Raw genomic sequence first — 23,781 nt, 5'->3', positions numbered from 1 at the left:
CTCGCCATACTCCTCTCCTCCCTAGATTAGAGAGGCCTTGGAAGGGCCCTCCTGTTGTCAGCTTTTTCAGAATTATCATGTATAGTCTACCAGCCTCTGTTTTCTCCACATATTTCTCCCTCTTAACTTGTCCCACACATGTATTATTGGAATATAGTCTTATATGTTTCAGGGTGGAATTCTTTAGTCATTTCTTTAAACATATAAATTCCCTTATCAATAGCCCATCTGTAAATAGCCCATCCAACTACCTCATCCCCATATTGTTATTATTTTTTTTATTTTCTCCTTTGCACCCCAGTATCTCTACTTGCACATTCATCTTCTGCACATGTCACTCCAGTGTTTATTTGCGAAATTGTAATTATTTCACCACTACGGCCTATTTATTGCCTTTACCTCCCTAATCTTACTTCATTCGCACACACTGTATATAGACTTGTTTTGTGTATTGTGTTATATTTCAAAACTGCATACAGTGGGGCAAAAAAGTATTTAGTCAGCCACCAATTGTGGAAGTTCTCCCACTTAAAAAGATGAGAGAGGCCTGTAATTTTCATCATCGGTACACTTCAACTATGACAGACTATAACTAATCATAATTCCATTATTTTTACATAAAAAAGAGAATACTTCAATATGAGAAGATCCTGCCTTGGAAAAGACGACTGGGCGGACATAAAGTGGAAAGGAGGGGAATAACTCACACCATGCAGCAGGACACCTTCAGCTGTGGGGTCTTGGTAATGCAGGTTTGATAGTTATATTTTCAATAATGAATGGTTATGTCACGACTTCACCGAAGTCGGTCCCTCTCCTTGTTCGGGCGACGTTCGGCGGTCGACGTCACCAGCCTTCTTGCCATCGCCGATCCACTTTTCATTTTCCATTTGTTTTGTCTTTGTCGTACACACCTGGTTTCAATCATTATTTAACCATATGTTTGTTTGTAGGAAGGTATGTTATTGTGGGCTCTGTTTTTGTATTGAAATTATTTTATGTTGAGTAAAATATGTTTATTTACTCATATCTGTTGTCCTGCGCCTGACTCCTATACACCAGCTACACACAGACTTCCATACAGGTTAGCTGTTATGTGACAATTTGGTCAAAAACGCAATTTTATTTTTTGGTGTAGATGGCCAAGGAAGTTGCACAGAACTTCCCCAACATCCTCTCCCAAACTGATATGGAACCTTCAAAAACACATGGAGCAACTGCGAAAAGCAATGGCTGAGGATATGCTAAAAATGTCAGGTATGTAATGACATTTAATTCAAAGTAAATGTAAATACTTTATTTTTATGTAGTTGTGTGGGACAGCCATATGTTCAGTTCATGCCTATGATTTCAGAGTTCAACAAAGCCAACAACTGCTTCATGTGTGCCACTGATAAAGAACCTGGATGTGGCCTCAAAGACTGGCTGGGTTAGTAACTTTATTTAACATGTTTATAATCTTTTGACAACAGTGATGGCATGTAAGACAATTTATGATATAACACAATGGATGGCTAATTCGTCATTCGTCATACTGCATTGATATTTGATATTATTTATAACGTGTTACGCTTTGTTTTGTTTTAGATTGACTGTTTTGCACTGTGCCTAGGAATGAAGACTAAAGAGTTCAACAGAGTAAAGAACACAAACTGGAAGTGCGGCCTTTGTTGTTGAAAATGTATGCTATACCCCATCCACACTGAAGAGACTCTGTAATGAACCTGGGATAAAGAGAAAGTTAACTTCAATTAAATACAAAACATTTCATTGTTAAGTGTCTGACATGTTGGAAAAGATTAAAGGTCTACAATTTGTTTAATTTGTCAACATTACATTTTTATTCATTGATTTACTGGCCACCATTACTGTGGTTACATGTTCAGTATATGTATTGACCAGCAAACCCACTGCAGCCTTCCTCACTAGCTCACTCCCCATCCCTGCTTTGGACAATTAATAGTCTCGTACTTTCCCCTTTTCCTTTATGGTTGATATTAACGACGAACGGAGATATTATCAGTCTCTCTCCTATTGTGTACCACTGTTAAATACTGTGGGAAAATAAATAACAGGGAAAATAAGTACTAAGACCTACCAATTATTGTAGATAAATGGTAAACACTGGACTGAACCCCCTAATTGTCAAACTAATATTAATGTTCAACAATATAGAAGATGCATGACTAGAGGTTATGCAATATGGGTGTATATCCACTGCATGATTCTTAGGTGTGTAATTGACATGACCAAGGAGCTATTGCAAATTTCAAAAATTCAGGTAAAACCATGTGAGATAAAAAATGGACAAACTTAAGCATGTGCAATATGTAGGGCCACTGAGTGGACATTCTGAACCCTGTTTGAAGTCACTAGATCACATGACCAAGGAGCTATTGAAATTCTACATTTTGAAAAATTCATGTAAAACCATGTAAGATGTATCTGGACAAGCTAAAGGGTGTGCAATGTGTCTATGCTATCGGGTTAGCCACAACCAGTTTTGAAAGTGTTCGGAGTAATGGTTAAAGAGCTATTGAAATGTTTTTATTTATTTTTTATTTGTCACTATGTTGACGGTCCCTAACTGTTGTTGGTGGACGTGAGGAAAACTACAGGCGAATATCCGTCGAATATCCAACCTGAAACTGCCTTTACCTCGGGAAGATATACTTACCAAGGCTCTGGCTATCCGACAAGAAATACCCCGCCTTTCAGACGGGCTTTAGGGCTTCTGGAGTGGGGGAATAATTTGGGGAGTAAAGAATATTGAAGAAGCGCCGTAGGTTACCGAATGATCAGCCACAATTCGTCGAGGCGTGGACACTACAACTTTTCGAAAGCGTTTGCCGAAAAACAGTAAGCTTTTAGGGATGGTATAATGACCTTCCTGACAAGTAAATCATTTAACCTACTGAATCGGACAGGACTAAATTGACGGATGTGGTGATTTGTGCTCTTACACATTTACATTACCCGAGCTCCCCCAGTAAAAAAAAAATCCCGTCTGAATAAGGCTGAAGTCAGGTGTACACAGGTGTTTTTGTTTCGTATACTCTATCTTTTTATTCATTTCCTTTCACGGTAGCCCCCAATACTTTCACCTATGTAGGGGTCTGTGTGACTCGGAAATTCAAAGACCTGTTCAATTTTAATTTCAAGTCAGCCTTGGAGAAATCTAAGCAGGACCTCAATTGCTGGTCGACACTCATATCACATACCGCAACTGCAGTGCCGTTTCAGATGAAGGACGACACTTTTTTGGTGAGCATGGCCATATTTCTATTACAGCGTATTGAAAGACTGTCATTCATATTCCATTCACCCAGTTCAACGTAACATCAATAGGTTTAGGGTACTACATGATACTTTAAAATGTCCCTATACACATCATGAGGTTGCTACAACCTAGCCTATGATTGAAAGTTTGCAACGTAGGTGCACACAGGTCAAGAGACACATTTGATGTGACAGACAGTGACACATGGACAGACTGACATTCAATACCGCCAAGCGTCGGGGAGCGTTCCACAGGGATGCTGGCCCGCGTGGACTCCAATGCTTCCCACAGTTGTGTCAAGTTGGCTGGATGTCCTTTGGATGATGGACCATTCTTGATACACACGGGAAACTGTTGAGCGTGAAAAACCTAGAAGCATTGCAGTTTTTGACACACTCAAACCAGTGTGCCTGGTACCTACTACATACCTCGTTCAATCTTTTGTCTTGCACATTCACCATTTGAGTGACATACATACACAATCCATGTCTCAAGGCTTAAAAATCCTCCTTTAACCTGTCTCCTCCCCTTCATCTACACTGATTGAAGTGGATTTAACAAGTGACATCAATAAGGGATCATAGCTTTCACCTGGATTCACCTGGTCAGTCGATGTCATGGAAAGAGCAGGTGTCCTTGACGTTTTGAACACTCAGTGTATATGTACTTTCATTTGGAATATAAACGATCCCATGGTTGCGTAAAGTGTTTTTTTGGAAAGATATAAAGGAGAGGGGGGTCTTGCTCTACCCAGTTTCCTCCATTACTACCGAACTGTCAATATTCACAATATAAACATTTGGGTCTCTACGTTCTTAGAGGGGGAAGGACCAACTGGTGTGGCCACTTATGGAATAGCACTCATGTCAAACATCATCCCAACCTCTTTAGTCTGATCCCCCCCCCCCCATCTCTCCCACCCACCAGCTGGTTTGAACCTGGATCCCTAAAAAAAAAGGGACACATTTCTATGCTGCATGACATTATTCAGAATATTGCGTGCCCCAATCTTAGATAGACATGTGCATCAATCAAGGTTCCATTGGTACTATCCTATGCAATAGCTGGTGGACAATAGAACGTTTTTATAAAACAAGGCTACATTAAGTTCTCAGAGCAGAGGTTACTCTCAATGTAGTCGAGAAATGGCTGCCAGACCACGTAAATCGTTCATGGGAGGAAGCGTTTGGAATCGAGATCTCCGATATCACCTGGCATTCTGCAATTGACAGGATACACATATCCTCTATCTGCATTAGACATGATTTACTAAAGTTTTCAAGTATTTCATTGCCTACACTTTTGCAGGAGTAGACCTTCCGTATTGTAAACAGAAATAGACCCAACCTACTCTAGATGCCATCAGCCAACCGCCACTCTGTATCACACGTACTGGTCATGCCTGACACCAGGTCCATTCTGGTCCTCTATCTTTGAGACTTTCTCAAATATATGCAATAAGAAAATTGCCCCAACTCCCTTTTGTCCCTATTATTGAGGCGCTCACGAAGGGATTACTTTCTGCATTACCCAAGCAGAGGCCATAGCCTTTTCGTCCCGTCTGGCCCGCCCACTTATTCCTTTTTAAGTGGAAACCCGATACCCCGCCATCGCATGCTCACTGAGTTAGGGACGTTATGGCCCATCTTAAACTGGGTTAGTGATGTTATGGCCCATCTCAAACTTGAGAAGGTAAAATATTCCACCCGTGGCTCCTCTCAAAAGTTTTCTAAGGTCTGGCAGCCATTTCTTGACTACTTTGAGAGTAGCCTCTGCGCTGAGGACTTAATGTAGCCTTCTTTTATTTAAATAAAACCCCATTGTTATTGTCCACCAGCTATTGCATAGGACAGTACCAATGTAACCTTGATCTGTCTAGGATGTCACATGTCAATCTAAGATGGCAGGGAATAATCTTAAGGAGAACTGTGGTGGACACGGTCCATGACCTCCCAGGGGGCTCAGTGACACTGTGTAAGAGTGCCCCCTATTACATATTGGGTGGAACTGTGAGACCATTCAAGTTGACTACTACTAGGAATAAATATATTTGACCTCATTGCCTTAGCCTGGCATCCAAACTGAGGTGAAGTAAAACAGCGGTGTGCGCAGCATTCAGTATGGTTTAACCAGGCTATCGTTGGCTCTCTCTGCCTTCCACATCAGCTTTAGTTCTCAAGGGTGAACTAGATGACTAATTGAACATGGACACTGACAATACTGGGAAGAAAAAAAACATGTTTTATTTTCTTCAAAATATGGTGGCTCTTCTGAATAGATGTCGATGTGGGGTCCTATGAGTCGTGCAGGTTTAGCAATGCCTGAACTGTGTCAGAGGAGACAGAGAGAGTAGGGAGAGGGACAGAGCGAGACAGACAGAGAGAGAGAACATTTTTGACTCAAACATACTGTAGGTCTACTGTGTCTATTATGTACTTCACAATGAGGTTCTAAAGCGAGGCATACTTATTACATGATTAAGGCATCTGGCAAAAACACATGAAACCTATTCAGAAGTGTTGTTGTTGTTTCAATAGTTCAGACAAATTTCTACTAGTCTCGGCTACCAAGACTATTGCCAAGTGCATAGTCTCAAGTGGTTTCCTATCCCTTTCTCATCTTGTGGCGGATGAATCAGAATTAGTTGGGTAACATAGATAATTAAGATGTTTTATTTGCCTAATATGCTCATGTGAGATACTTGTCATTAGAATGTATCCCTTTGGACAATAGTGTTGGCAGTTGCACTTTTCCCTCAGCTGGGTCTTAGTCACTTGGGGCCCAGAGAGGGGAGAGGTCAGGCTTGTCTTTCACATGTCCCTGGTGCTATGCAGAATATCAGAAAGGGAAGAGGACAGAATGGAACATTGTCTTCATATGTGAATGTGTCTTTACCTATTCTTAAACCATGTGAAGGGATGGCATGATTAATGGGGAACCAATGACTTGTCTCAACAATGTCTGTGCACCAGTCACTCCCTCCTTTTCCCATTGGGGGCAGATGTATGGCAGCGTCTGGAAACATTGTATGTCCTCTCTGATCTATCCTGGGATAGTGTATGACCTAGAGGCTCACTCCCCTCAGTGAGCTTGTCCAGGAGTGGGGTCAAGAGGGGGTTTACTAGAGATGGGAGTATCTAGAGTTGACAATTGATATATGCCATTGGATGAGTTGGTGTTTTTGTACTATGAAGTACCAGGAATGAGATTAGAACCTTGTCGTATGGACCAAACTAAGCGATAATTTATAGTGAATGTTATCTGGCTAAGGGATACTCCTTTGTCAATTATAAAGTCACTTTGTGAAGAGTTCCTAAGATCTGTGGTCCGTCATGTAGGTTGAGAGGGGTGTATCTTGGCTATAAAAGATCTTTGTAATTTTCTGTAGTCACTCTCAACGGTTCATTAGAAATAGTGAATTGTTGAAAGTCAAATGCCATTGCAAAGCTTAATTATTATTAAAGATGTAGTTTAAGTATAACTCTGACTGGTGTGTGAAGTTTGTCTCTTTCTCCTTATTTGGTAAATCAGAAATTAATCCACCACAATCCACCTTCATCAGCACTGCCACCTCTAGCCTTTTGGGGGCCCTATGAGAGATTTGGTTGATTGGGCCCCCTCCCCCTTGCAAAACCTTTTAGTCTCTTCGCCATCTAAATACAGTCCTGGAGGGGACGACGACTACTACTACTACTACTACTACTCCTCCTCCTGCTCCTCCTCCGTGTGATTCCTTACCTGCTAAGTTCTGCAGCCTCTTCCTCTCGTCCAGGTTGTGCTGGAGAACCTCCAGCAGCTCAAAGTACCTGAAAAGGGAATCCCGGGGCCAGGTGACCTTCTCGTCCTCCTCTTGCTCCTGCATCACCTTCATATTCTCCTCCACGTACGACTCCCAGTCTAACAGAGAGGGGTAATACGAGGAAACCAGTTCATTAGGGCATGAAACAGAAAAATGAAAACGAGTCCAGGGATACCCTCTCTGTTTCAGTTTGTTTTAAGTTTGGTGCCTTTATGATGGCCCAGATGGCAGATGCATCATAGTAATGAGATCTCAGTGTCCAGGGTATGTTGGTATGTTCACTGTTATTCTTAACAGAATTGATGTACTGTACCAAATATAATCACACACTCCAAATGTAGTCCCTATGATTTATTGGGTATCACCAACATTTTGACACAAATTTGGTTCCTTGGAAGTTGTGGGAATGTGTTTTTGGTTTCAGATTGGTTTCCAGGAACAGAGCCCTAAGATTCCTGACGGGTAAAACTGATGACTGTTATGGGAACATTTATTTTTTTGGTTGCAGGGAGATTCTGAGAACATTTCACTCGAGTTTCTGGGAGGTTTTATTAACTCTCTGAGAATGGAAATTATAGTTTATTTGAAGGTAATTAAATAACATTCTGAGAACATTCTCTAAATGTTATGAAAGTTTTGTTAAGTTATAAGTGAAAGTTTGCCAACAATCACAGTAGGTGTGATCTTGCACACACTTAACAAGCTGGAGGATTAGAGAGTTTTGTTGATGCTGAGAATGTAATGTATATGTAAATAACATTCTTAGAGCGTTCTCTGAAAGTTACTTAAGTTTCTGTGTTTTTTCTGGAAAGTTTTCTTCATGTTCTGAGAACAGAATTTAGAGCTTATTGATGGTAATGTTTTTCGTAACATTTAGAATTCCATTTTTTTTTACAACATTCCCAGAATATTACCAAGAACGGACATAAAAGAGAACCATACATTCTCGGAAAGTTCTGAGAAAATTGCTTAAGTTACACCGTTTTTGAGAATGTTCCCAGAATGTTGTCAAAATATTGCATTAAATAGAACCACATGGGAACTTGTGCAGAATGTTCTGTACTGAAATTCCCACAAAAGATAGTTGTTTCTTAAAGTTCTCTGAACAATTTATGAACATGACTTTAAATAAAACCACGAGGAAACCTGTAAGAAACGGTATGCTGAAGTACTGAATTTCTCACAGAAGACCGTTGTTTCTTAACATTGTCTGAACAATTTGAGAACATTCCCAATGTCAAACCATTTAGAGAACGTTCTTCAAATATTATCAAAATGTAATTAAATGTAACCATGTGTTAACTTTTAGGAATCGTTCTGTTAAAGTAATGAAATAAAGTTTTTTTTGTCAAGTTCCTTAAATGTGCTGAAGATGTTCCAAAGCCAAGCAACTATCCTGCACCATTCACAAAACACTGTGGGGAGGTTGTATGCAAAATAACCATAGGACAACCTCTAACCTCTCAGCTCTAAGAAACGTAGGGTTCTTAGAATGTTCTTTGTTCTGTGACAAAATTAATTGCTCTTTTGTCTCATTGTAGGATCGCAAAGAAATGGTCCCTATTCAAAGTATGATGAGTTTATTACGGTGTCCCAATGGTGGTTAGGTTTGAAAAGAACCCACTGTCACGCCCTGACCTTAGAGATCCTTTTTATGTCTCTATTTTGGTTTGGTCAGGGTGTGAGTTGGGGTGGGCACTCTATGTTTTGTGTTTCTATGATTTTCTATTTCTATGTTTTGGCTGGGTATGGTTCTCAATCAGGGACAGCTGTCTGTCGTTGTCTCTGATTGGGAACCATACTTAGGTAGCCCTTTTCCCCACCTGTGTTTGTGGCAAGTTGTCTTTGTTTGCGGGCACTATTGCCTTTAGCGGCACGGTTTGTTTTGTATGGTTTATTTTTTTGTTGGCGTCATTCTTTAATAAAGTAATATGTACGCTGCACCTTGGTCCGCATCTTTCAACAGCCGTGACACCCACCTTTTTCTGGAATATTAGATCTTGTAAACTGTAGTAGATCCTCAGTGGAAAATGACTCTTCACCATCCTCTGCCACTTTGCTCAGCCTAAATGTATATTTGAATATATTAGACCTAACCTGAACTTTTTTCAGTTGTGAATTTAAATGAAATTAATTAAATTGTGTTGACATCAAATTGTTTTATACGTTTTACGACAGGGACGAGAACGTACATTAAAGGTTATAAGAAACTGCCTTACCCGGCAAATTTCGAATGACTTATCCTCCTACAAAAAGAAAAGAAAAACATACATGTTTCACGGTATTTGTCAAAAGACATTTCAATGACAACATATTTTATCTAAACAAAGATAATATATTGGTTAGTTTCACATATTAGCCCAGAAAGTAATGGTGAACATCAAAGACTTCTATCTTGAAAAAGATAATACGGTTTCATTTCTTTACTGTAACGCTATTAGCCAATCACACCGGTCTGAAGAATCCAATAGAACATCTCCACACTCACCTGTTTATGATCTCAGCTTTAAAGAGATCAGCTTTGGCCTGGATCTCAATCTGCTGTACCTCTTTAGAGAGGTCACTCCGGATGGCCTGGAAGTTATTCACTGGACGGACAAAAAGGAAGCAGACAATTAGGTAAAAAAATCTGAGCACTATCACATTAGCATACCACTTAGACTGCATGCCCAGTAGTATTTATGCAAGTAGCATGGACATTGGAACAGTATGATATAAAACCGTTTTATATCCAGCTGGCCTTCAAAGTTAGAGAACTTTTTAAATTTCCATTTTAATGTGAAATATCTAGATAAAAGATAAAAGACCCACAAACAGTCAAGTCTGAGAATACGGAAAAAAGAAAATGAAATAGCTAAATGGATGCGCTTTATCAAAGCATTACGGGGAAGTACCTACCCATAATACCCACAAAGATATTGCGGAATACGAAGGAGCCTATGAGGAGCCAGAGGATGATGTATAGGCCACATATGGCTTTGTCCAGTTCTGGAACTTTGCGGGTGTCGGCGAGCAGAGCGTACCAGTGATCCATGGTGAAGAGGATGAAGAGGGTGATGAAGGAGTTGTAGATATCTCTGGGAGGTGATGAAGGTTCATGAAAACGTGTCAAAAATCTTCAAAGATGTAACAGGTTTAGTAGGTTTAGTTCCTGAACGGAAATGGATTCTGACTGGTTGGACTTTAACCTTATCTGTAGTGTAATATCAAGTCTTTGCATTCTATTCTTGAAGCCATCTTAAAATGTGTGAGATTTAGGAAAATGTGATGTTTCTCAATGACCACTGTTCACATTAATATTATATTATCTTAACTGAGAAAGAGAGAAATACTACTGTTAAATACTTCCAAAGAAACCAAGCTTTCATAGTAAGAGCAAATGTCACACACTTAAAGTTCATATTGTAGACCAGGCCCTCGATGTTGGAGCGAGTGTAACTCTCGAACAGGATGACTCCAACCACAGCGAAGATATAAGCAAACACCAGCAGCAGTAAGAATATGAAGGTCATAGCCTGTAAACACACAGAGATATTTTGTCATCCTTCAGTAGAATATAATAGAATAGAGGCTCTTCATAACAGTGGGACCATTTCTATGTTCCATGAGGTCACAAAAGGACCACACATGTATACAGGTAGGACTAATCAAATCATATGTATTACATTCGCCGAATACAACTGGTATAGACTTTACAGTGAAATGCTTGCTTACGAACTTTTAAAAATAATAATACAAAATAAAATAGTAACAAACATGAGGAATAAACTAAAATACACTAGAATGGCGGTATTTACAGGGAGTACCAGTACCAGATTAATGTGCAGAAGTATGATGTATTTGAGGTAAGTACACTGCATGACCAAAAGTATGTGGACATCGGCTCGTCAAACATCTCATTCCAAAATCACGGGCATTAATATGGAGTTGGTCCCCCCTTTGCTGCTATAACAGCCTCCACTATTCTGGGAAGGCTTTCCACTAGATGTTGGAACATTGCTGCAGGGACTTGCTTCCATTCAGCCACAAGAGCATTAGTGAGGTCGGGCACTGATGTTGAGCGATTAGGCCTGGCTCACAGTCGGTGTTCTAATTCTTCCCAAAGGTGTTTGATGGGGTTGAGGTCAGGGCTCTGTGCAGGCCAGTGAAGTTCTTCCCCACCAATCTCGACAAACCATTTCTGTATGGACCTTGCTTCGTATACAGGGCATTGTCACGCTGAAACAGGAAAGGGCCTTCCCCAAACTGTTGCCACAAAGTTGGGAGTACAGAATTGTCTAGAAAGTTATTGTATACTGTAGTGTTAAGATTCCCTTCAGTGGAACTAAGGGGCCTGGCCCGAACCATGAAAAACAGCCCCAGACTATTACTCCACCACCACCAAACTGTATAGTTGGCACTGTGCATTGGGACAGGTAGCGTTCTCCTAGCATCTGCCAAACACAGTCTGTCGGACTGCCAGATGGTGAAGCGTGATTAATCACTCCACAGAACGCATTTCCACTGCTCCAGAGTCCAATGGCGGCAAGCTTTATGCCACTCCAGCCGACACTTGGCATTGAGCTACTCGGCCATGGAAACCCATTTCATGAAGCTTCCGACGAACAGTTCTTGTGCTGACATTGCTTCCAGAAGCAGTTTGGATCTTGGTAGTGAGTGCTGCAACCGAGGACAGACAAGTTTTACGCGTTTCAGCACTCGGGGGTTCTGTTCTGTGAGCTTGTGTGGCCTACCACTTTGCTGCTGAGCCGTTGTTGCTCCTAGACGTTTCCACTTCACAATAACAGCACTTACAGTTGACCGGGACAGCTCTGGCAGGGAAGAAATTTGACGAACTGACTTGTTGGAAAGGTGGCATCCTATGATGGTGCCACGTTTAAAGTCACTGAGCTTTTCAGTGAGGCCATTCTACTGCCAATGATTGTCTATGGAAATTGCATGGTTGTGTGCTCGATTTTGTACTCCTGTTAGCAACGAGTGTGAATGAAATAGCCAAATTCACTCATTTCAAGGGGTGTCCACATTTTGTATATATAGTGTATGTACATAAAGGCAGGGTACAGCGACTAGGCATCCGGATAGATAATAATATGAGTAAAATAAAGAGTATGCGTTTGTGTTGTGTCGGTATCCGTGTGTAGTGAATGTGTGGGAGAGACAGTGTAGTGTGTGCTCCCTCTCCAGCCTTTAGGTCACCAGGCTGCTCGTTATGGAGCACACCTGTCACCATCATTACGTGAACCTGCGCGTCATCAGACTCACCTGGACTCCATCACTTCCCTGATTACCTTCCCTATATATGTCACTCCGCTTGGTTCCTTCCCCAGGCGTTATTGTTTCTGTTCCAGTGTCATGTCGGTGCATTGTGTTTCTTGTTTTGTATTGTATTTAGTTGCGTTTATTTATTGAAACACTCACTTCATGAACTTGCTTCCCGACTCTCAGTGCACTAGTTATAGAGTGTGTATATGGTATGTGCAGTGCATTCAGAAAGTATTCAAACCCCTTGACTTTTTCCACATTTTGTTATGTTACATCCTTATTCTAAAATGTATTACAGAAATTGTATTGCTCATCAATCTACACACAATACCCCATAAAGACAAAGCAAAAATTGTTTTTTAGATTTTTTTTTGCAAATGTATTACAAATAAAAAAACAGATACCTTTTTAAAATTAGTATTTAGACCCTTTGCTATGAGACCCTTTAGACCCTTTGCTAATTGAGCTCAGGTGCATCCTGTTTCCATTGATCATCCTTAAGATGATCATCCTTAAGATGTTTCTACAACTTGATTGGAGTCCACCTGTCATCAATTAATTTGGAAAGGCACCCACCTGTCCATATAAGGTCCCACAGTTGCATGTCAGAGCAAAAACCAAGCCATGAGGTCGAAGGAATTGTACGTAGAGCTCCAAGACATGGGATTGTGTCGAGGCACATCTCTGGGGACGGGTACCAAAACATTTCTGCAGCATTGAAGATCCCCAAGGGCACAGTGGCCTGCATCATTCTTCAATGAAAGAAGTTTGGAACCACCAAGACTCTTCCTAGAGCTGGCCGGCTGGTCAAACTGAGCAATCGGGGGAGAACGGCCTTGGTCAGGGAGGTGACCAAGAACCCAACCCACAGAACCCGAGTTCATCTGTGGAGATGGGAGAACCTTTCAGAAGGACAACCATCTCTGCAGCATTCCACCAATGAGGCATTTATGGTAGAGTGGCCAGACAGAAGCCACTCCTCAGTAAAAGGTACATGACAGCCCGCTTGGAGTTTTCCAAAAGGTATTTGAAGAACTGTCAAGTCTGATGAAACCAAGATTGAACTCTTTGTCCTGAATGCCAAGCGTCACGTCTGGAGGAAACCTGGTACCATCCCTACGGTGGGGGATGTTTTTTAGTGGCAGGGACTGGGAGACTAGTCAGGATCGAGGGAAAGTTGAATGGAGCAAAGTACAGAGATATCCTTGATGAAAACCTGCTCCAGAGCACTCAGGACCTCAGACTGGGGCGAAGGTTCACCTTCCAACAGGACAACGACCCTAAGCACACAGCCAAGACAACGCAGGAGTGGCTTTAGGGACAATTCTCTGAAAGGCATTGAGTGTCCCAGCCAGAGCCCGGACTTGAACCAGATCGAACATCCCTGTAAATAGCTGAGCAGTGACGCTCCCCATCCAACCTGACAGAGCTTGAGAGGATCTGCAGAGAAGAATGGGAGAAACTCCCCAAATACAGTGCCACACTTGTAGCGTCATACCCAAGAAGATTGTAATCACTGCCAAAAGGTGCTTAAACGAAGTACTGAATAAAGGGTCTGAATACTTATGTAAATGTGATATTTCAGTAAGACATATAATATTGCAGCTTCTTCAAGTCTCTATAATAGGAGACTCTGGAACGAAGCTCATCCATCATATTCTCGAGTGCCTAGAAATTTGCCAATAGAACAGACCGGAACGCCTTTCAGTTTTCTCTTTGCCTCAATTTCACCAGGACTCCACCTCGTCTCCCACGTTTACGCCCGCGGCGTTTTGGTAGCCCATGGAACAAAGAAATATGGTCCAGTATGAGCAGTGGAACAGCTGAGTCTGAGTTGAAGTCGTATTTGAAGTTGAAATCGAGGTTAGTAACTGTCAATCTGATATCCAGAAGTGCTTGGCAGTCATATGTGATAATAGTATGGCTAGAAGTTGACCATGTTACCTGGCTGGGGCCTCATTTACAAACCGGTGTAAATGTCTCACTAAATCTGGCGTACGTGGAGATTCTAGGATTTAAGTGCACAACAAATTATTGGGATTCATCAAACTGTCACACACCACATATACGCATGTTTTCATTGATAAATCAGACACATACCCACCTGAAAAACGTCATCCATTCACCTTTTGTGTTGACAAAAAAATCTCTCATTTGCTGTACAATTTGGACATGCTGGAACTGGGCCATGAGCAGAGTGTTTAAATCCTTTGCAGTGACTTTTTTCAAACCAAAAATGCATGCCATCTATAGCGAGTGCCAAATACTGGCGTCGCATTCTGGAAGTGTGATTGCCATTTTGAACCATTTCAAAATAAATTATACAGCCTTGGTATAATATCCAGCCTTGGGATAAACTCTGAGATTACAGGCCATGATGTCGCTCTCTTATCACACAATTATTTTAAGTAGGCTACTAATTACTTTCGAGCATACTCAGGCTATTGATTGAGAGATGGAATTAATGTTAGCTTCATTTGTTGTGTAGAGGAAATAAACCAGTCATGTCAGAAAGGAGAGATGCCCTGCAATACGATTATGATTTAGGGCCTAAATAATACAAGTAAAATAAACATATTAGGCTAATTGCTGCTATGTGATATTTATTTTTTTATTTTTTTATTTTACCTTTATTTAACCAGGTAGGCAAGTTGAGAACAAGTTCTCATTTATAATTGCGACCTGGCCAAGATAAAGCAAAGCAGTTCGACAGATACAACAACACAGAGTTACACATGGAGTAAAACAAACATACAGTCAATAATAAAGTATAAACAAGTCTATATACAATGTGAGCAAATGAGGTGAGAAGGGAGGTAAAGGCAAAAAAAGGCCTTGGTGGCAAGGTAAATACAATATAGCAAGTAAAACACTGGAATGGTAGTTTTGCAATGGAAGAATGTGCAAAGTAGAAATAAAAATAATGGGGTGCAAAGGAGCAAAATAAATAAATAAATTAAATACAGTTGGGAAAGAGGTAGTTGATAGGGCTAAATTATAGGTGGGCTATGTACAGGTGCAGTATATACTTACAGCAAATGCATGTTTTATCATTAGGCCTACCTTTTAATGTTTTTATTAGTTGTGTCATTCATGTTTGTCCTACTCCCAAAGTCTGTATCACTCAGTCTCTAACTGCACAATAAATGCTGACACCAATGCAGTGGGAGTGTAAAACTGTTGGATCCATAGACATAGAATAAACAATTATACTGTATTTCTATGGTTGGTTCCCTACCTTGAACGCTTTGGAGATGGCCAACACGATAAGGCGGATCTGCCTGAATTTGGAGATAATTTTCAGGGAGCGGAGGATACGGAACTTCTTTAGGAGTGCCACAATCTCCAGGTCGTCAGTGTCCACCCCTTTGAAGACCTTCACGATCTCTGGTATAACAGACTGGGGGAGGAGAGAGGTAACCTGAGTACTGTAACTGGGATTTGGACGTGTATGTACAGTGCCTTCAGAAAGTATTCACATCCATTCACGGATTCCATTTGTTGTGTTAAAGCCTGAATTCAAAATTGATTAAGTATCTAATTTTTTTTCTCTCACCTATCTACACAAAATACCCCATCATGACAAAGTGAAAACACGTTTTTAGAAATTGTTGCACATTTATCTAGAATGAAATACAGAAATGTATCATTTACATAAGTATCCACACCCCTGAGTCAATACATAGAATCGCCTTTAGCAGCAATTAGTCTTTCTGGGTAAGTCTCTAAGAGCTTTGCTAGCCTGGATTGTACAATATAAAATTATATAAGCTAAATCAAGTTGGTTGTTGATCATTGCTAGACAGCCATTTTCAAGTCTTGCCATAGATTTTCAAGACAATTTTAAGTCAAAACTGAAACTTGGCCACGCAGGAACTTTCACTGCAACTCCAGTGTAGATTTGGCCTTGTGTTTTAGGTTATTGTCTTGTTGAAAAATTAATTAATCTCCCCGTGTCTGGTGGAAAGCAGACTGAACCAGGTGTTCCTCTAGGATTTTGCCTGTGCTTAGCTCCATTCAGCTTTATTTTTTATTCTGAAAAACTCCCCAGTCCCCACTCCCCACTCCCCACTTAACGATTACAAGCGTACCCATAACATGATTCAGCCACCACTATGCTTGAAAATATGGAGAGTGGTCCACAGTAATGTGTTATATTGGATTTGCCCCAAACATAATGCTTTGTATTCAGGACAAAAAGTTAATTACTTTGCCACAATTTTTGCAGTATTACTTTAGTGCCTTGTTGCAAAAGGGTGTTTCTGAATATTTGTATTCTGTACAGGCTTCCTTCTTTTCACTCTGTCAATTAGGTTAGTATTGTGGATTAACCACAATGTTGTTCATCCATCCTCAGTTTTCTACTATCACAGTCATTAAACTCTGTTACTGTTTTAAAGTCACCATTGGTCTCATGGTGAAATCCCAGAGCGGTTTCCTTCATCTCTGTCAACTGAGTTAGGAAGGACGCCTGTAGCTTTGTACTTACTGGGTGTATTGATAAACAATAACTTCAACATGCTCAAAACGATATGCAACGTCTGCTTTCTTTATTTTAACCAATAGGTCCCCTTCTTTGTGAAGCATTTAAAACCTTCCTGATCTTTGATTTGTCAATGGAAAACCTCCCTGATCTTTGATTCGTCATTGGAAAACCTTCCTGATGTTTGTGGTTGAATCTGTGTTTAGAATTCACTGCTCGACTGAGGGACATTACGTTATATGTGTGGGGTACAGAGATGAGGTGTTCATTCCAACATCATGTTAAACACTATTACACACAGTGAGTCCATGCAACTTAGTATGGTTTCTAACTCCTCTAGCTCCACAATGAGATAGGGTGCAGGCCAGGCAGCAGGATAGGGTGCAGGCCAGGCAGCAGGATAGGGTGCAGGCCAGGCAGCAGGATAGGGTGCAGGCCAGGCAGCAGGATAGGGTGCAGGCCAGGCAGACTCTGTCTCGACCTTTAAGTCTTTATTGAAAACTCATCTCTTCAGTAGGTCCTATGATTGAGTGTAGTCTGGCCCAGGGGTGTGAAGGTGAACGGAAAGGCACTGGAGCGAAGAACCACCCTTGCTGTCACTGGCTTACTGGTGCAATTCCGTCCCTATGAGGAGTGCGTCACTTGAGTGGGTTGAGTCTCTGACGTGATCTTCCTGTCTGGGTTACCCCCCCCTCGGGGTCGTGTCGTGAGGGAGATCTTCGTGGGCTATACTTGGTATTGTCTCAGGGTAGTAAGTTGGTGGTTTGAAGATATTCCTCTAGTGGTGTGGGGGCTGTGGTTTGGCAAAGTGGGTGGGATTATATCCTGCCTGGTTGGCCCTGTCCAGGGATATCGTTGGACGGGGCCACAGTGTCTCCTGACCCCTCCTGTCTCAGCCTCCAGTAATTATGCTGCAATAGTTTGTGTCGGGGGGCTAGGGTCAGTCTGTTATATCTGGAGTATTTCTCCTGTCTTATCCGGTGTCATGTGTGAATTTAAGTATGCTCTCTCTAATTCTCTCTCTCTCTTTCTCTTCTCTCTGAGGACCTGAGCCCTAGGACCATGCCTCAGGACTACCTGGCCTGATGACTCTTTTCTGTCCCCAGTCCACTCGGTCGTGCTGCTGCCTCAGTCTCAACTATTCTGCCTGCGGCTATGGAACCCTGACCTGTTCACCGGATATGCTACCTTGTTCCGGACCTGCTGTTTTCGACTTTCTCTCTAGTACACCTGCTCTCTCTAACTCTGAATGATCAGCTATGAAAAGCCAACTGGTATTTACTCATGAGATGCTGACCTGTTGCACCCTCTACAACCACTGTGAGCAATGCTGGTCATCTATGAATGTTTGAACATCTTGGTCATGTACTGTTATCTCCACCCGGCACAGCCATAAGAGGACTGGCCACCCCTCAGAGCATGGTTCCTCTCTAGGTTTCTTCCTAGGTTCCTGCCTTTCTAGGGAGTTTTTCCAAGCCACTGTGCTTCTACATCTGCATTGCTTGCTGTTTGGGGTTTTAGGCTGTGTATCTGTATAGCACTTATTAACATTGGCTGATGTAAAAAGGGATTAATAAATACATTTGATTGATTGAGTATGTGACTTGTTAAGCACATTTTTACTCCTTTACTTATTTAGGCTTGCAAGGCAAAGGGATTTTAATACTTATTGACCCAAGACATTTCAGCCTTTCATTGTTTATGCATTTGTAAAAATGTCTACAAACATAATTCCACTTTGACATGATGGGGTATTGTGCGTAGGCACAAAATCTCAATTTAATCTATTTTAAATTCAGGCTGTAACACAACAAAATGTGGAAAATGTCAAGGGGTTTGAATTCTTTCTGAAGGCACTGTATGTGTATATCTACATAATGCATAGGCCTCTATATATAGGTATGCATTTATTTATGTGCATCTATCTACATCACATCTACAGTACATTCACATGGAGACAAGTCATTATTCAATTATTTGCTGGTTTGGCTCTTACCAGCATGGTGACAGCAAAATCAAAGATGTTCCAGGTGCTTTTCCAGAAATTCCAGAAGTTGTCCAACCACTTCAATAAGATCTCCAGGAAGAAGATGGCCAGGATGCTCCAGTCCAACATTTCCAGAACCAGTTTCACAATCTCCAGCTTGGGGTCCATGTTGTCAAACACCTCTTGGGCAGAAAGAATAGTCAAGTTGCCAGGTCTGCTTGTTGTCCTGCCAACAACCGTCAATGAGTTGGCTAAAGCAAAGATGAATCATCTGCAAACCTTAGAATACATTTTGAAGCTAAGAAAGATATAAGATGAGTGTTGATTACATTTTGTTTTGCGCATGGGCAGCCTTCCAAACCCTAGGAATAGCACCCAAGATAACAAAATATTTCAATGATTCCACAATCAGGGTAGCAGAAAGATGCAGCAAGACAGGATTAAGCAAATCAGCTCCAGTGGATTTTTTAAAAAAAACATTTTTTTACACATCAAGCACATCTCAGTAGAAAGTTGTTGAAATTAGAACAAAGATTCACTAGAAGTTGACTGATCTTTCATTGCGCCAACTGGAGTTTGGGAGAGGGAAGAGCAGTCGACTAACTGACCAGGGTCAGTTAAACCACCTTTTCTTTAAAATAAAAAACCTGCAGAGATAAAATGATGATTAAAAGCATAGCTTAACTCATTTTTCTCAGTAATGATGCCAGTCTGACACGATTTGCTTAGGCAGGGAAGGAGAGGAAGTTCCACGTTTCAGTGCATTAACTGTTTCCCCCAAATTTTACAGCTCACCAGCAGAGTCTAAGATAGAAAGTAGCTTGATTTAGCTTTCTTAATTAAGGAAGTGTATCTATTTCTCAATTGCCTGAAACACTGCCAATCAGCTACCGAGTCAGTTTGTCTGCCAGAGACACAGTATAAAAATCGATGAAAAAAGTTATAGAGCAAGTTTAGGGTCAGGCATGCAGCCGATAGAGGAAAGCTTGGAGCAAAACATACAGTAGTATCTTGAAGAGATACTTGGGGAGTTAACTTTTTAAAATTCATCTTCATAATTATATCAAGATCAAAGTGTTGTGTTTCGTATCTCTAATACGTGCAATGATCACTGATGTCATTAGCAAAACATTACTTGATAAGTGCTTGTGGGAGCTATTTGTCAAAATTAGGTTCATCAGCGAGGACTTTGCTGGGTTTCTTACATGAATCACTGTAGGTTTGGGGAGATTAGTTGAGTCAGGTTATAGCCCAGACAAATATTCTTCAAAGGATCAGAGGCCATGTTAAGCCAATCCAGGTTCAAATCTTCTAACATAACTAATTTAGATTACATAAAATGTTATAAATACTCAGAAATAGTACCAACAGCATTCGCCAATGCAGCAGGAGGGCATTAAATCCCTGCTACAAACAAGTTAGTATTTTGGCATAAAGCCACATCTATAAGCAAACACTCACACTTTTTTTGTGGATAGTGACACTTAGAGAACATGCATTGATTTCACATGTATAGCCACCCCTCACTCTTTTTTTTCAGGATATCACACCTGAAGATGTTGTAATCCCCAATTCCAATGTCCTTATTCATAATCGAACCCCTGAGCCAGGTCTTTGTGAGAAACAGAATATCAGGGTATGTGTCATGCACCCAGAAATCAAGAAGGTCCATCTTTGACGTGACGTTATAATGTGCAACAGCCCAAGCCCTCTAATTGATTTGAAAACCGAGGGGAGTATCCATTTGTTGAATTCACATAGGAACTGATAGCACTGGTCGAGCTAACGGCTCTCTGCTGACAGAGTTATCGCTGGAATGACAGTGGTTAGACAGGGGAGTTAGAGGAACATAAATTAGGTTACTGACATTGACCACATAACCATTTCTACGGGAAATAACATGCTTTCCATGTCCTCTGTTGCTAACTATGACAGGGGGGACTGGAGCACTAACAGAACCGGACCGTGCACTTCGCAATATAGTAGGCATTCTATCTATGTAGTGAAACATCTTATGTCATATTGAAAATTCCAGTCAATGCTCATAGACCCCGGCTGTGGAAATATGGGGATGAAATGCATTACAAGTGTTAATGATTTATTTGACATTGACTTGATATGATGAGAGACTTTGATATTTTTTACCTGCTTGTATCTCCAAGACAATGGTGTTCAGAATGATGAGGATGACAATGATATTCATAAATATTTTACCTGGAGAATTCTGTCAAGTAAACAGTACACTTGAAAGGAATATGTACAAAGCTATTTCCTGAGACAACACTTGTACACTTGTAATGTTCCTATGAATAATCATGAAAAACATTGAAAAACTCTTGAGCCCAAACAACAAAAAAGACATACATGAGTCCCCCCCCCCCCCCCCCCTATATATATAGGTAGTTTGTTTAGGGTTTGTTTTGAAATGGCTTGCATCTATATGGTTACGCACTTTACGTCATTGCAGTTACAGGTACAACTAAAACCCAAGGCTTTGGTTTTCCATTCAGGACTGGGTGCAAGGATACTCTCTAGAATCCAGTGGGCAAACATGTTCAAGGGCGGATAGTTGGCATGGAGGTTCTCCAGTCGTCCCTGGCGACGGAGGTCCATGGTGATGGTGCTGCCCCTCTGGGGGGAGATCTCGAAACGCACCAGCTGGTGTGTGTCCTTCCCCATCAGACTGGTGTAGTTCTCCTCTTCTGTCAAACACACACACACACAGACAGACAGACAGACAGACAGACGGACGAGATAAGCATCCTTGTTATTTACCAATGCCTTCTTAAAAACAAATACACACGATGGAGTAACAGTATTCCTGTATTGTAAAGTGTAGGCCAAGCAGGACCAAAGTGTGTAATCATCTGAAGTAAACATACTTCTACAAATCTCTTCACAGACAAACACCTCAATTCTCAAAACAACTCAGGCCGGTTTCATTCAGACCAAATAGGAAGCTATGTCATTACTGTGGGCTACCTAAAACATCATTGGTGCAGTATTTGGGGCTTCCTCTCTGCTCCTCCTGTAACTGGTCCAGCAGGTAGAAGCTCTGGATGAGTTTGGACCTGACCACCTCTGCTCTGGGAAGGAACTTCTCATTGGTTGACTTGCCCATCTCATTGTGGCTGTTGTAGGAGGGAAGATCCATGGAGGGGGGCTCCTGGAAAATGACCATGCAAATTACGGCAATTGTTGTCAGTGATTAGACCCTGAATTTACACTAAAGTTTTTAAAGAATGCCATTCATATGACAATTTGAATAGCCATAAATTTACAACATGAAACAGATATGCTTCACACCCCGGCAGTCCTACAATCTAAGCTAGATGCCCTCAATCTCACACAAATCATCAAGGAACCCACCAGGTACAACCCTAAATCTGTAAACAAGGGCACCCTCATAGACGTCATCCTGACCAACTGGCCCTCCAAATACACCTCTGCTGTCTTCAACCAGGATCTCAGCGATCACTGCCTCATTGCCTGTATCCGCTACGGATCCGCAGTCAAACGACCACCCCTCATCACTGTCAAACGCTCCCTAAAACACTTCTGTGAGCAGGCCTTTCTAATCGACCTGGCCCGGGTATCCTGGTAGGATATTGACTTCATCCCGTCAGTTGAGGATGCCTGGTCATTCTTTAAAAGTAACTTCCTCACCATTTTAGATAAGCATGCTCCGTTCAAAAAATGCAGAACTAAGAACAGATATAGCCCTTGGTTCACTCCAGAACTGATTGCCCCCGACCAGCACAAAAACATCCTGTGGCGGACTGCAATAGCATCGAATAGTCCCTGCGATATGCAACTGTTCAGGGAAGTCAGGAACCAATACACGCAGTCAGTCAGGAAAGCAAAGGCCAGCTTCTTCAGGCAGAAATTTGCATCCTGTAGCTCGAACCCCAAAAAGTTCTGGGACACTGTAAAGTCCATGGAGAACAAGAGCACCTCCTCCCAGCTGCCCACTGCACTGAGGCTAGGTAACACGGTCACCACCGATAAATCCATGATTAGCGAAAACTTCAACAAGCATTTCTCAACGGCTGGCCATGCCTTCCTCCTGGCTACTCCAACCTCGGCCAACAGCTTCGCCCCCCCCCCCTTGCTGCGGGCGATTCCCTGATCCACCTCTACGCAGACAACACCATTCTGTATACTTCCGGCCCGTCCTTGTGTAATGGATGTGAAACGGCTAGCTTAGTTAGCGTGGGCGCTAAATAGCGTTTCAATCAGTGACGTCACTTGCTCTGAGACCTTGAAGTAGTGGTTCCCCTTGCTCTGCAAGGGCCGCGGCTTTTGTGGAGCGATGGGTAACGACGCTTCGTAGGCGTCAGTTGTTGATGTGTGCAGAAAGTCCCTGGTTCGCGCCCGGGTATGGGCGAGGGGACGGTTTAAAAATTAAACTGTTACATTGATGCTGTTGACCCGGATTACTGGTTGCTGCGGAAAAAGGAGGAAGGTCAAAAGGGGGGTGAGTGTAACGGATGTGAAACGGCTAGCTTAGTTAGCGTGGGCGCTAAATAGCGTTTCAATCAGTGACGTCACTTGCTCTGAGACCTTGAAGTAGTAGTTCCCCTTGCTCTGCAAGGGCCGCGGCTTTTGTGGAGCGATGGGTAACGACGCTTCGTAGGCGTCAGTTGTTGATGTGTGCAGATTCGGTTCGCGCCCGGGTATGGGCGAGGGGACGGTTTAAAAATAATACTGTTACACTTGGACACTGTGCTATCTAACCTCCAAACGAGCTTCAATGCCATACAACACTCCTTCCGTGGCCTCCAACTGCTCTTAAACGCTAGTAAAACCAAATGCATGCTTTTCAACCGTTCGCTGCCTGCACCCGCACGCCGGACTAGCATCACCACCCTGGATGGTTCTGACCTAGAATATGTGGACATCTATAAGTACCTAGGTGTCTGGCTAGACTGTAAACTCTCCTTCCAGACTCATATCAAACATCTCCAATC

General features: G+C 41.8%; 1 protein-coding gene across 2 annotated transcripts; it reads right to left on the bottom strand.

Moving 5' to 3' along the window:
• Positions 1 to 5,501: 5,501 nt before the first annotated feature.
• On the bottom strand, positions 5,502 to 22,311 carry LOC110492043 (cation channel sperm-associated protein 2). Of its 2 annotated transcripts, XM_036951017.2 has the most exons (12): positions 21,794 to 22,311; positions 21,340 to 21,513; positions 20,957 to 21,025; positions 18,821 to 18,993; positions 15,580 to 15,741; positions 10,470 to 10,594; positions 9,978 to 10,156; positions 9,568 to 9,667; positions 9,299 to 9,325; positions 9,059 to 9,144; positions 7,019 to 7,177; positions 5,502 to 5,606 (listed from the first exon to the last, which is right to left on the bottom strand). In XM_036951017.2, exons 1-12 carry the CDS (start codon positions 21,990 to 21,992, stop codon positions 5,575 to 5,577), a joined length of 1,485 nt encoding a protein of 494 aa, XP_036806912.1. In that variant the 5' UTR covers positions 21,993 to 22,311; the 3' UTR covers positions 5,502 to 5,574. The 2 variants fall into 2 exon arrangements, with proteins under 2 accessions (XP_036806912.1, XP_090058879.1); XM_090202753.1 differs by lacking the exon at positions 5,502 to 5,606 and having other exon boundaries at positions 6,808 to 7,177.
• Between the last annotated feature and the right edge of the window lie 1,470 nt (positions 22,312 to 23,781).

The sequence above is a fragment of the Oncorhynchus mykiss genome, chromosome 2 (assembly GCF_057628025.1).
Source record: "Oncorhynchus mykiss isolate SJ-2025 chromosome 2, ASM5762802v1, whole genome shotgun sequence".
Classification (NCBI taxonomy): domain Eukaryota; kingdom Metazoa; phylum Chordata; class Actinopteri; order Salmoniformes; family Salmonidae; genus Oncorhynchus; species Oncorhynchus mykiss.
The sequence above is the reverse complement of the archived record's forward strand: the minus strand, read 5'-3'. Positions and strand labels throughout refer to the sequence as shown.